This window comes from Cannabis sativa, chromosome 3 (assembly GCF_029168945.1).
Source record: "Cannabis sativa cultivar Pink pepper isolate KNU-18-1 chromosome 3, ASM2916894v1, whole genome shotgun sequence".
Classification (NCBI taxonomy): domain Eukaryota; kingdom Viridiplantae; phylum Streptophyta; class Magnoliopsida; order Rosales; family Cannabaceae; genus Cannabis; species Cannabis sativa.
Genome location: NC_083603.1, coordinates 22,739,502 through 22,753,642, shown reverse-complemented (window position 1 = coordinate 22,753,642; position 14,141 = coordinate 22,739,502). Strand labels below are relative to the sequence as shown.

The following is a 14,141-nucleotide window of genomic DNA, read 5'->3' as shown; positions in this document are numbered from 1 at the left end:
TGATGATTTAGTCTTAAAAGAAACTTAAAGTTTCAGACTAATACAATAAGTCACAACTAGATAACTCTCCAAACAATAAGAGGTTAAAAGTATTATTTAACCAGACATCTGCTATTGAGTGGGAGCTATCAGAGATGTAATCAAATAAGGAACATTAGAAGATATTCAAGAAAGATTTATGAAAGTGATCTATATGTTAGATATTAAGGAACTGTATATCAGTTATCCTTATATCTACCCCAACTCATTCAAATTTTGAGATGGTGGTTACTCTCGGGGTGGAGGAGTTATTCTATAATAATTCAAGCTCTACTAGAGAAGATTTGTAACTTTGTAAATTCGAAATTACCAGAAATTTATTTTACTGAAGAAAAGTCTACGCTGTATTATCTCAATTCCATATTTTAAAATATGAGAGATATGTTTTCTGTTTATTCAGATGTACTTTAAGCAGTAAGGATTTCAGTATCCCTTGATGAGTTAAGCATATAGTAAAGGATGTTTCATAAATGATTTTATGAACTAGTTTCCAGAAGTTTGGGTGGATTCAAATATAGTACACTTGATCTGATGATCAAGACAACGGATTGATTTATTTGCACAATTTGTTTTATGTTAGTGCAAGTGGGAGTTTGTTGGGTTTTGTGCCCTAAATAAAATCCTTTACAATCTGATTAGTTATCAATATAAGAAATTTGAAGTGATTTATGTTTGCATGAATTTTACATGCTAATGGTTTAATATGTTTATTACACTTACACACAAAATTTGTTAAGTCCAGATCATATGTTTATTCACAATTACAGTATAGTCAACACAGTGGAATGTGATTGTGATCATATGAATCAAAAGACTAAGTCCCTGTTTCATCAGTGTTTTGGATTTACACTGATGTGATAATCAACGATGATGTGTACTTACACTTGGAGTAAGTGTTATGTTTTTTCCAGGACATTGGTAAAGTATACTAGTTTCGAATGTATGGAGTATACATTGGACTGGACCGATATTGCAACTTAGTTAAGATATTATAAACTTACCGTCATATCTTTCCAAGTCAATATCAGTAGTTGATCTTAAGATTAAAAGAATCTAAATCCTGATATGCTTAGGCTCAACTTAGGAGTGCTATTCATGTTCTTTGATTTATTAGTTAAGCCTACTTTTGGGTCAGGGTGATACGTATATTTTCGGAACATGATAGTATGATTGAGTGGGAGTGCTGAACATAAATATGGAATCTATAGCTTCTACTGGTGTATAGAAGTCAAGTGATGATTCCCTTCGAGCTTAGCTAAATAGAAGTAAATGGATGAGCTCTTGTTTAAGTGACTAATTCTTAGATCACTAAACATCATTTACAAGTAGCTAAGTGTTTTAAGGGGCAAAATACGTTGAGGGGTGAGAACGGTAAAATTATCCCATCTCGATGTAAATCATCTATATAGAGGATCTTTGATCACAATAAGATTATAACAATGGTTAAATGAGATAGCATATCTATATCGTGGAACATATAATATGCTCTACATAAGACTGAGAGTGCAATTCTATGTTCTAAGAGTGGATTCAACGAAGAATTAATAAGTAGGGATTTACTTAGTAAATTCGGTTCACTTATTGGAAGCTCAGCATATAGATCCATGGTCCCCATTCTAGTTGAGACTATACTGCTTGTAAGACTCAATAATTGATTTGTGATCAATCAATTATAATTCTAAAGTTAGACTATGTCTAATTTGTGAATTTTCACTAAGCAGGGGTGAAATTGTAAAGAAAAGAGATTCTAGGTTTATTTATTAATTAATAGACTTTATATGTCTAATTAATAATTAAATTAAATGAAAATATTATTTAATAATCTATTTTAGTTATTAAATAATTAGTTTTGGCATTTATATGGTTAGAATTAGAAATTGGCGTTTTTGAGAAAATAGAAATAAAAATTGTGAAAACAGCAAAAACCAAGTAAGGCCCATTAACACCTATGGCCGGCCACTTGGATAGCTTTTTCCAATTAATATTTTCATTATTTTAATGCCAAATAATTACTAACCTAAACCTTGTAGTTGCCTATAAATAGAAAGTGATGGCTCAGTCAAATAACAAGTTTTCATAAGTCTTTCTGTCAGAAAATTACTTTTTCTGAGTCTTCCCTCTCTCTTCTATAGCCGAACCAACCCTCTCTCTTTTCCTCTTCTAAATTTCAAAACCCTCAGTGATAGAGTAGTGCCCACACACAGCAAGTGGTACCTCAATCATAGATTGGAAGACTATGAAGGATCACACACAAAGAAAAGGACATTCGGGCTCAGATCTTGATAATACTCTGCGAAAAAAAGGATACAAGGGTTAGAGATCTGAGTGGAAGGAGACATCATTCCGCTGCCATCAATGTAAGGTTTTCTTAACTTTATATGTGTTTATTTATCGTTTTAGAAAGTTCATATTTAGGGTGTTAAACAACATACTTGTGAGTAGATCTAAGATCCTGGTAAAATAAATCCCAACAATCTCCACCATTTATTTTCGTTTGGTTAAGCTCAAAGGAAATCATCCTTTACTTTCTATTCGCCAAATAGAAGCTATAGATTCCATATTTATGTTAGCGCTCCCACTCAATTGCACTACCGTGTTCCCAAAATGTACGTATCACCCTGACCCAAAAGTAGGCTAAACTAACAAATCAAAGAACACAAATAACACTCTTGAGATTGAACCTAATCATATCAGGATTAAGATCATTTGATCTAGGATCAACAAGTGATATTTAATTGAATAGATATTACGGTAAATTTTAATATATCTAATCAAAGTTCAATATCGGTCCCTTCCGATGTATACTCCATACATCCGATGTTGGTAAACTTTGCCAATGCCCTGGAAAGGACATAACACTTATCCAAGGTGTAAGAATACCTATTGCTGATTATCATGTCAGTCTAAATCCAGTGAACTGACAAATCAGGGAATAAACTTTTGAACATATAATTAAGATTATATTCCACTATGTTGACAACACTATAATCATTAACAAATTGATATGTTCTAGACTTAAATAGAATTCATACATTATGTAAATAATCATGAAATAAATCATGTGAACCATGCAACATTAAATGTTATTTCTGATATTTATTATAAGTAAATCTGATTATATTGAAATGAGTTTTATTTAGGGCATAAAACCCAACAATAACACTTATCCAAGGTGTAAGAATACCTATCGCTGATTATCATGTCAGTCTAAATCAAGTGAACTGACAAATCAGGAAATAAACTTTCGAACATATAATTAAGATTATATTCCACTGTGTTAAAAACACTATAATCATTAACAAATTTATATGTTCTGGACTTAAATAGAATTCATACATTAAATCATGTGAACCATGCAACATTAAATGTTATTTCTGATCTTTATTAATAAGTAAATCTGATTATATTGAAATGAGTTTTATTTAGGGCATAAAACCCAACATTTTTTGGCTGGGGGAAGTGGTGTTTCGGCTAAGATGGTTTCTGTTTGAATTAGGGTTGAATGGGGGGAAAATAGGGGTTTTTTTATAGAATTTTCGTCACCTGGTCGCGACAAGCCCATGGGCTGGTCGCGACCAGCTTAAATTTTAATTTCCCAGGTTTTCTGTAACTGTCGTAGTCGCGACTACTGGGACTTAAAAATTTCTTACATTTCTGTTATTTCCCAGGTCACGACCAGGGTCGCGACTACCAAAAAGGGTCGCGGCCCAGGAACACCGTGGTCGCGACCACTGGGTTTTGAGTCCCGAAAAATAAAATTATTTTTTTTTATTTTTTTCACGTTTTTCACGATTCAACTGGAAAAATATAATGTCTGGTACTTTACCAAAAATTTAAAATACTAAAAACACTAAAACATAAACTAAAAACAATAGCAAAAAGTCTGAAAAATTAAAGAAAAACACTTGGGTTGCCTCCCAAGAGCGCTGTCTTTATCGTCATCTAGCCGGACGCTGAGTTGTTCTTTTTAGAGAGGTGCCAGAATAATGGCGGACTTGGCTTGGTCAATTTGACCTCCCAAGTAGAGCTTTAAATGCTGTCCATTAACCTTAAAGGTTCCTAGACATTCTCCTTTCAGTTCTACAGCTCCATAAGGAAACACCTTGACCACGGTAAACGGGCCCGACCATCTTGACTTTAACTTGCCAGGAAACAATTTCAACCTTGAATTGAAAAGTAAAACTTGATGCCGAGGTTGAAACTCCTTTCTGACTAAGCTTTGGTCATGCCACTTCTTTGTTCTTTCCTTGTAAATCTTTGCATTCTTGTAAGCCTCATTTCTGAACTCCTCCAACTCATTCAATTGCAGCAGTCTTTTCTCTCCTGCAGCTTTCAAGTCCATGTTGAGGGTCTTCATAGCCCAAAAGGCCTTATGCTCTAATTCCACCGGCAGATGGCAAGCTTTTCCAAACACCAACCGATACGGTGACATCCCAATCGGTGTTTTAAACACTGTTCTATACGCCCATAGTGCATCATCTAATTTTCGTGACCAGTCTTTTCTTGATCTATGCACTGTTTTCTTCAATATCATCTTTTATCTCCCGGTTAGAAATTTTTGCTTGGCCATTACTTTGTGGATGGTACGGTAGAGCAGTTCTATGGCAGACGCCATATCTCGAGAGGAGTGCTTCAAACTATTTAATGCAGAAGTGACTCCCTTCATCGCTTATAATTGCTCGGGGAGTACCGAACCGAGTAAGGAAGAGAAGAATTGTTTTACCGTCATTGACTGGTGTTGCTGCAGCTTCAACCCATTTTGAAACATAGTCCACAACCAATAAGATGTAAAAATTGCTAAAAGATGAAGGAAAATGACCCATAAAATCTATCCCCCACACATCAAACAATTCTACTTCCAAGATTCCTGTCAAAGACATTTCGTTTTTCCTTGAGATATTTCCTGTTCGCTGACAACGATCACATGCCTTCACAAAACTACTAGCGTCCTTGAAAAGAGTAGGCCAAAAGAATCCGCTTTGCAACACCTTAGCAGCAGTTCTTGTGCCACTGAAATGTCCCCCGCATGGTAAAGCATGGCAGTGGTTGAGAATAGAGTACATCTCCTCTTCCGGCACACATCTCCTAATTATCTGATCAGCACAGTGTTTGTAGAGAATTGGCTCTTCCCAATAGTAATGCTTTACCTCTGAAAAGAATTTCTTTAATTGTTGACGAGATAGCTTAGGAGGAGTTATATTGGCAGCCAAAAAGTTGACTTAATCAGCATACCAAGGTACCATCAGGTTTTCCCTCAAACTAAAGAGTTGTTCATCAGGAAATTGTTCATTTATTTGCACCTCTTTTGTATTCTAGCTTTCTTCTAATTCTAATCTTGACAGATGATCTGCTACCAGATTTTTCAGTTTCCTTCTTATTTTTTATCTCTATGTCAAATTCCTAGAGTAGAAGCACCCACCAAATCAACCTTGACTTTGCATCCTTCTTGGTCATAAGGTACTTAATTGCTGAGTGGTCCATGTAAACTATCACCTTATTTCCAATTAGATAGGGGCGGAACTTATCACAAGCAAACACAACTGCCAGCATCTCTTTCTCCGTCGTGGCATAATTTAGTTGAGCATCATATAGGGTTCTACTAGCATAGTAGATTGTATGAAACACCGTGTCAACCCGTTGACCCAAGACCGCTTCGATTGCGTAGTCACTTGCATCACACATCAACTCGAAGGGCAACTCCAAATTTGGTGAAGTGACTATTGGTGCTGAAATCAATTTCTCCTTAAGAACTTGGAATGCCTACAAACATTCTTCCCGAAACTCAAAAGGAACGCCATTAACAAGTAAATTGCACAATAGTTTGGAGATCTTTGAGAAGTCTTTAATATATCTTCAGTAGAAACCAGCATGACCCAAGAAACTTCTTACTCCTTTCACAGAAACTGGAGGAGGTAAATTCTCTATTGTTGACACCTTTGCTTTGTCCACCTCAATACCTGCTTTTGAGATCTTGTGTCCCAAAACTATCCCTTCTGTTACCATAAAGTGACACTTCTCCCAGTTTGGGACCAAGTTTGACTTTTCGCATCTGATTAACACCTTCTCCAAATTCTCAAGGCAATGATCGAATGAAGAACCAAAGACTGAGAAATCATCCACAAAGATCTCAATGCATGATTCTATTAAGTCCGAAAAGATAGCCATCATACACCTTTAAAATGTCGCAGAAGCGTTACATAGTCCAAATGGCATTCTCCTAAAAGCAAAAGTACCATAAGGACATGTGAAAGTAGTCTTCTTTTGATCCACATGTGCTATGGCTATTTGATGATACCCAGAGTAGCCATTTGAGAAACAGTAATATTCCTACCCCGCCAACCGGTCTAACATCTGATCAATGAAGGGCAAGGGAAAGTGGTCTTTTCGGGTTGCTTTGTTGAGTTTTCTGTAGTCAATATAAATCCTTCAACCAGTAACTGTTTTAGTAGGGATTAACTCATTCTTCTCATTCTTTACCACAGTCATCCCTCCTTTGTTAGGTACCACTTGAACTGGGCTGACCCACTTGCTATTTGAAATAGGATATGCCACACTAGCATCTAGCCACTTTACCACCTCTTTTCTGACAACTTCTTTCATTGGTGGATTAAGTCTTTGTTGTGCATCAATAGTCAGTTTGAAATTCGATGCATAACTGTAGAGGGACTAATTCCCTTAACATCACCCAATGTCCATGCAATGGCCTTATTGTGTGTTCGGAGTATTCTAAGCAACTTATTAGTCTCCACATCCGAAAGTGAAGCAGTCACTATCACCAGAAGCTTTTTATCTTCTCCCAAGAATTCATATCGTAGATGATTAGGAAGCACTTTCAGCTCTAACTCTGGAGGTTTCTCTGTAGATGATACAAGCTCTTTTGGTACTACCCCCAACTCTTCATAATACTTCCAGTTCAATGGCCCATAGGAATCAAGCCATTTGACATACTCCATTACCTCCTTTCCTTCTTGCTCCGTCAAGTCATCTTCAATTAAGCTCAATTCTAGAGGATCGTCTATCAACTTTTTTCTCATTCACAATGGTATCAATCATATCAACAAAGAAACAGTTATCACTTGCCTTTGGAAAAGTCATCGCCTTTAACACATTGAAAACCACTTCTTCTCCTTGTACTCGGAGCTTCAATTCACCCTTCTGAACATCGATCAAAGCATGACCAGTTGCCAAGAATGGTCCCCCAAGAATTATTGGGACGTTGTTATCTTCTTCTATGTCTAGAACAATAAAATCAGCTGGGAAGATGAACTTGTCAACCTTGACTAACACATCCTCAATGACTCCTCTAGGATGCGCTAGTGATCGATCAGCCAATTGTAGAGTTACTGTAGTAGGTTTTGCCTCACCAAGCTGTAATCTTCTGAAAACTGACAGAGGCATCAAGTTTATGTTGGCTCCCAAATCACACAGTGCATTTATTCCTTCAATTCTTCCAATGGTGCAAGGAATAGTGAAACTCCCAGGATCTCTGAGTTTGGGAGGGAGTCTCTTTTGCAGAATGACGCTACACTAATCATTAATGCCATTGTTTCATAGTCCTCCATTTTTCTCTTCATGGACAATATCTCCTTCATGAACTTCACTAAACTAGGCATTTGTTCCAAGACTTCAGCTAAAGGAATGTTGATGTGTAATCTTTTAAAGACCCCTAGAAATTTTGAGAACTGCTTGTCTAGATTGTGATGGAAATATTTTACCAGGATCTAGATTTACTAACAAGTATGTTTCATTAACATCCTAATATGAATTCTAAAACAATGAAATAAACACATAAGAATTTAAGAAAACCTTACATTGGGTGCAGCGGAATATAATGACTCCTTCCGTTCAGATATCTAGCCCTTTATTCCTTTCTGTAGCAGAGCATTATTGTAATGACCGCTCTATTAATTTGGATTAGAAAAGGCAATTAGCACTAATTTTTATTATTTTATTATTATTTGTGAATTAAATTTTAATGTGGACCCCAATATTTAGAAATAAATATTAGAGTTATAATTTCTCAATTCCGGAGATTTTATTAAACTCTAGGGGTATTATTTAGTTTATATGTGGAATATAATATTTTTGTAATTTTTGTTCGGCGACAACGGAAAATGCGATGGATGGCTAGATTGATCACATGGGTAAGTTTAGAACCTTATTTCTTAGTGGAAAATATTTTAGAGAAAATAAATTATCGGGTTTGAGCGGGGTTATGGAATTTGACCATTTTACCCCTAGCTTTTGAAAACACCTAAGTTATTAACCTAAAGGGCAAATTGGTAATTTCTTTGGGGTTGTGTGGCTGCCTAAAAGTGTGGCACGTGGCCACTTGTTTTCAGCCAAGGGAAATGGATTTTCCCTAAATGAATTTATCATTTATCCCATTTAGAAAATTAGAAGGGAAATAAGAATTCAAAGGAGAAGCTCTTTCTTCTCTCTCTCTCTCTTCGAAGGCAGCAAGAACAAGGGAAGGGGCTGCTGATTTTTGGTGATTTCAGCAAGGAAACCTTGGGAGATTCAAGTTAAGGTAAACCCTAGACACTCTCTAAGTTATGTGTTTCTCTAGTTTTAATTGGTTTGAGTATGTAATTTTGAAAGATAGGGGCTGTTAGGGTTTAAAGTTTGAATAATCTCATTTCTAGGGTGATTTTAAGTTGATTCTAGGTGCTGGATATTGGTTTTGTTGAGTTGTGATGGAATTGCATAAGTTTGTGCTTTGAAACTTAAGCTTTGATCTTTAATGGCATGTTTGGATTCAATGAGTTTTTCTGGGTTTTTCTTGTTGGAATATATTGTGTATACCCTATTTAGGTGTTCTGGAAGGTATGGTGGGAATTGGGGTCGAATTGGTGAAGTTTCGAAGTTTGGGGTTTTTCTGCAGGGAAAACCGGTTTACCGGTTCTGCAGAACCGATTAACCTGTTTTCTGGGCAGGCCAGGAAACCGGTTTTCCGGTTTTGGGATTTCGGTCTGCCGGTTTTTGCAGGGTTCCTGAAAAACCAGTTTTTTTCAACCTTCGTCCATTTCAGTGCCATAGTTGGGTGTTTCTCTATTTCCTAAGTTAATGTAATTCTTAGTGAGTATAGCAGAGCCTTAAGTTGTGGACTCGGGTTTCCTGATTTAGGGTTTTGAACGTGTGATTTACCCGGTTTCAATATGTGATTAGGGCATCCATTCAGCACGGGACTTTCCGTTCAGATCGACCAACTCAGTTGAATCTGGAAAACAGGTAAGAACTGAATATAACGTGTGATATAAATATCTGGGTGTATGTATATGTATGATATATATATATATGCATGCTATGTGTATCCTTGTATGTGTTTGGGTGATATCATAGCGACACAACCATTGTGTCGGTTCAGCAGTACAGGCATCGTACTGGTTAAGAGTGTTATTCACCCTGGAAAGTATGTTTTGGTACTATCATAGCGACACAACCATTGTGTCGGTTCGGCGATACGGGCATCGTCTTGGTTAAGAGTGATATCATGGCCAATCATACTTTTGGATGTTATTGATGCTATCATAGCGGCACGAACATAGTGCGGTCTACTGACACGATTATAGTGTTAGTAGGAGTGATATCATGATCAGTAGCACAAGCAGTTAGAACGTTCTTGCTCATCTGTTAAGCCCTGTAAATAGGTGTATGGGCGCCTATTTACAGGTCGGAATTTATGTGATATGTTATATGCATTTCTTGCGAGTACGTCGACTCACGGTTTCTACTTTCATGTGTAGGTAAAGGAAAGGCGAAGGCCGAACGGAGTGAACCTGAGCTCGGGTGAGATTGTACATGTCAAAGCAGCGCGACCTGGAGTGTTCGGTCTCGGGACATCTGGGGATTTTTATTTTGGTAGTCGCTGTGCGACCTGTAATAAATGTATATTTTGAAAAGTTAATTTTACAAAGTTTAAAATCGGGATCCCGGCACTTGTAAATATTTTATTATATTACAAAGTTTAATATTTAATGCAAAAGTTTTTATTTGACACGTTTTTCGAGAAACTTCTTTGATTAGCAAAGATTGCACAATAATTGAAAAAGCACTGTAGCGTGCCTTAGCATTAGGGCGTTACAATTTTGGTATCAGAGCCGCCAGGTTTGTCTACCGAAGCTTGCTAAGTCATGTACAATCTTCATCAGAGAAAGCTCGGTTCACGGTTCAGTAAGCCCGTACCTGTTTAGTATTTTCTTTTTAAAAGTTACGAATGTGAAAGCATGTTAGGATGCATATTAGATTATAACTGTTTGTGTTAAGTGCATTGCCTTAAAATCTGTAAGTGCGGTAGTAAGTATGTAAATAGGCCGTTGCACGACGGTCGACTTACTAGCGACGGAGTTAGTCTTATAAAATGGACACCTGGTGCTATATGGAGGGTCAGAGTAAAGTGGCCAGGGCTAGTAACGGTTGGAGAGAATGGAGTCCAAATTGTCCCCGTAACCAAGGTGAAATCCCTTGGAGGGCGTCCGACGGGAGTGATGGTTATCCGTCACAGGCTCCGTTGGATTTGGAGCAAAGGTTTGCGAAAATGGAAGCTGTGATTCAACGACATGAAGAAGAGATTCAGAGGTTGAAATAGCAGAGGTCTCCTGTAGTATCTTTACCACATATGCCAATCATTTTTGATTCGGTATTACCAGCGAAGCATGGAATGGCTGGTACTCAAGTGGAACCATTACATGGAAAGATTTGGATCCAAGAACCTTCAGACTTTCAGGGAGGTTCAAATATGAAGAATGCTTCTTGGGTTGGAAGCCCTGAGGAAATTATTATGAGACCTCACGAAATTATGGTAGAGGGTCAGAATATTACTTGCCTGAATTCAAATTTTGGTGAAAGTGGCAGGAGCTCCATGATTGAGCAAAAGAGGGAACCTACGTCATCAGTGGTGGGTTTGAGACAGAACAAGCGGTTCCGAAGGTTTCAAGGCAAGGGAGGACGCCAGGGTTATTCTTACCCTGAATGCCCACGTTGCATGAAACACCATCCCGGAGAATGCAACCGAAAGGTATGTTTTCTATGTGGCAAGGTTGGGCATTTTAAGAAAGATTGCCCACAGATGGAGAAAGAAGAGCAAGAGCAGAAAGCGGTATTTGTTCCTACCCCGGTGAATGCTAATGCTCAAGCTGATGATGCAGCAAGCCCTTCTGTAGTGGCAGGTTAGTTCTCTGTAAGCGACTTCTTTTATATTGTGATGTTTAATTCGGGAGCTACACGCTTATATGTAATTATAAGAGTAATTCATTTTTGGGTAGGCCTTGAGATATTTAAAAAAAAAAAGAGGGTTTGGAACCCTAGTGCCTAGTGAGGAGTTGGTGGTCTCTAATAGGCGTATTAGGTCTATGCCAATTAGGATCGAAGATAGGGAGTTGAGCGTTGATCGTATAGAACTGGAATTAACTGAGTTTGACATTATACTGGGAATGGATTTTTGTCCAAGTATTCGGCCAGTATAGGTTGTAGGCGGAAAATGGTGATTTTTCAACCGGAAGGTGAAGATCCATTTGGTTATGTTGGATTAATCCAGGGGTTTTGGATCCCGGTTATATCTGTATTAAGGGCTAGGGATTTACTATGCAATGGCTGTGTAGGATTTCTAGCGGCGGTTTTTGACTCCAGCAGACCTGAAACATTTGGGCCTGGGGAAGTTAGAGTGGTAAAAGATTTTCTCGGCGTCCCGAGGAGTTACCGGGATTGCCGCCACAGCGAGAGATTGATTTTGTAATTGATCTGACATCTGGAGTCGAACTTGTTTCTAAAGTTTCCATATAGGATGGCTCCAGTAGAACTCAAGGAGCTTAAGTTACAACATCAAGGGATGCTTGACTTTGGGTTTATTCGACCTAGTGTGTCGCCCTGGGGAGCTCCGGTTCTTTTTGTGAAAAAAAAGAAAGATGGTTCCCTCAGAATGAGTATTGATTATCGAGAACAAAACAAGCTGACAATTAAGCACAAGTACCCGTTGCCCTGAATCGGCGATCTGTTTGATCAGCTTCAGGGAAAGACAGAGTTTTCAAGGATTGATTTACGATCTGGTTATCAACAAATTAGAATTCGAGAGAAGGACATATCGAAGACTGCTTTTAGAACCAGATATGGGCATTATGAGTTTCTGGTAATGTCATTCTGATTGACTAATGCTCCTGCGGCTTTTATGGAACTCTTGAATAGGGTATTCAAGGATTTCCTCGATAACTGCGTTATAGTGTTTGTCGATGACATCCTTGTATACTCTTGATCAGAAGAGGAGCACGAGCATCATCTCAGAATGGTATTGCAGCGACTTAAAAATTATAAGCTGTATGCAAAGTTTAAAAGTGCAAATTCTGATTGTCTGAGGTGTCTTTTCTGGGTCATATTGTTGAAAAAAAAAATAAAAAATAAAATAAATGGAATTATGGTTGATCCAAACAAGGTAGAATCAGTGAAGAATTGGCCGAGGCCCAAGTCTGTGACGGAAATTCGAAGTTTTCTCAGGTTAGCAGGGTATTATCGACGTTTCGTCGAAGGATTTTCTAAACTTTTTATGCCCCTAACCGAATTGATCAAGAAAAATCAGAAATTGTGTGGTCAGATAAGTGTGAAACAAGCTTTTAGGAGTTGAAGCAACGTTTGATAACAGCTCCGGTGTTAACTTTGCCATCAGATCAAGAGGAATTTGTGGTTATTGTGATGCGTCTAGACGAGTGCGGGATGTGTTACGATGTAAGGCGACGAGTTATAGCCTATGCCTCTCGTCAACTGAAGGATTATGAGCAGCGCTATCCAACTCTTGATTTAGAGCTCGCTGCTGTGGTTTTTGCTTTGAAGATACGGCGACATTATCTTTACGGTGAAAAGTGTGAGATTTATACTGATCATAAAAGTCTCAAATACCTTTTCACTCAGAAAGATTTGAATATGAGGCAGAGAAGGTGGTTGGAACTGGTTAAGGACTACGATTGTGAAATTTTGTGTCACCCCGGGAAAGCCAATGTTGTAGCCGATGCTCTAAGCAGAAAAGGTCCCGGCGAATTTGTACCACAGTTTTGATAGCCCCCTTAACTAGCCTCTGAAACAGATAATGCAGGAATTGAGTTCGTGATCAGGAAATTACATAATGTAACACTCCAATCTGATCTGTTGGAGAGAATCAGAAAGGCACAACTGGAAGATCCCGAGCTAGTTAAAGTTCAAGACGAAGTATTGGCTGGTCGGCCTAGAGGCTTTTCAGTCTCGAGCGGTGGAATGTTATATAAAGCTCGAGTTTGTGTTCCTAGTGTTGATGAGCTTAAGAAAGAGATACTTGATGAAGCTCACACCACACCTTATTCATTGCATTCGGGAACCACCAAAATGTATCAGGATTTGAAACCCTACCTTTGGTGGTATGGAATGAAAAGAGATGTGATGGACTACGTGACCAAGTGTTTAACCTGCCAGCAGATTAAAGCTGAACATCAGAGGCCGGCAAGGTTACTGCAACCTTTAGCCCTTCCTGAAAGGAAGTGGAAGGACATTGCAATGAATTTTGTAACTGGTTTACCTAGAACTACAGGGATGTATGATTCAGTATGGGTCATCGTGGACAGATTCACAAAGTCAGCTCACTTTCTACCAGTGAAAGTTACATATTCAGTGGACCTGTACACTGATTGTATGTGAAGGAGATAGTTTGTCTCCATGGAGCCCCTAAATCTATTGTCTCAGATAGGGATCCAAAGTTTACATCGAAGTTTTGGGTGAGTCTTCAGAAGGCTATGGGTACCAAATTAAGATTCAGTACAGCCTATCACCCTCAGACTGATGGTCAATCAGAAAGAATTATTCAATTTTGGAAGACTTACTACGAGCCTGTGTTATGAACTTTGAGGGTTTTTAGAGTAAGTACTTGCCTTTAATTGAATTCTCCCACAACAATAGCTACCAGAGTACAATAGGGATGGCTCCCTATGAGATGTTATATGGTAGAAAATGTCGTTCTCCTATTCATTGGGACGAGACAGGAGAAAGGAAATACTTGGGTCCAGAGTTAGTGCAGAGGGCCAATGAAGCTATTGATAAGATCAAGGCTCGGATGCTTGCTGCTCAAAGCAGGCAGAAAAGTTATGCTG

At 38.2% G+C, this 14,141-nt stretch overlaps 2 protein-coding genes across 2 annotated transcripts; both read right to left on the bottom strand.

Annotated features, from left to right (window-relative positions):
• Positions 1 to 4,006: 4,006 nt before the first annotated feature.
• Positions 4,007 to 4,573, bottom strand: LOC133035989 (uncharacterized). The gene has a single exon (XM_061112451.1). It carries the CDS (start codon positions 4,571 to 4,573, stop codon positions 4,007 to 4,009), a length of 567 nt encoding a protein of 188 aa, XP_060968434.1.
• A 103-nt stretch (positions 4,574 to 4,676) lies between these two features.
• On the bottom strand, positions 4,677 to 6,639 carry LOC133035988 (uncharacterized). Its single transcript, XM_061112450.1, has 6 exons — positions 6,471 to 6,639; positions 6,237 to 6,320; positions 5,929 to 6,143; positions 5,533 to 5,799; positions 5,340 to 5,439; positions 4,677 to 5,257 (listed from the first exon to the last, which is right to left on the bottom strand). The coding sequence occupies exons 1-6, from the start codon at positions 6,637 to 6,639 to the stop codon at positions 4,677 to 4,679; spliced, it is 1,416 nt and encodes a 471-aa protein (XP_060968433.1).
• Positions 6,640 to 14,141: the final 7,502 nt, after the last annotated feature.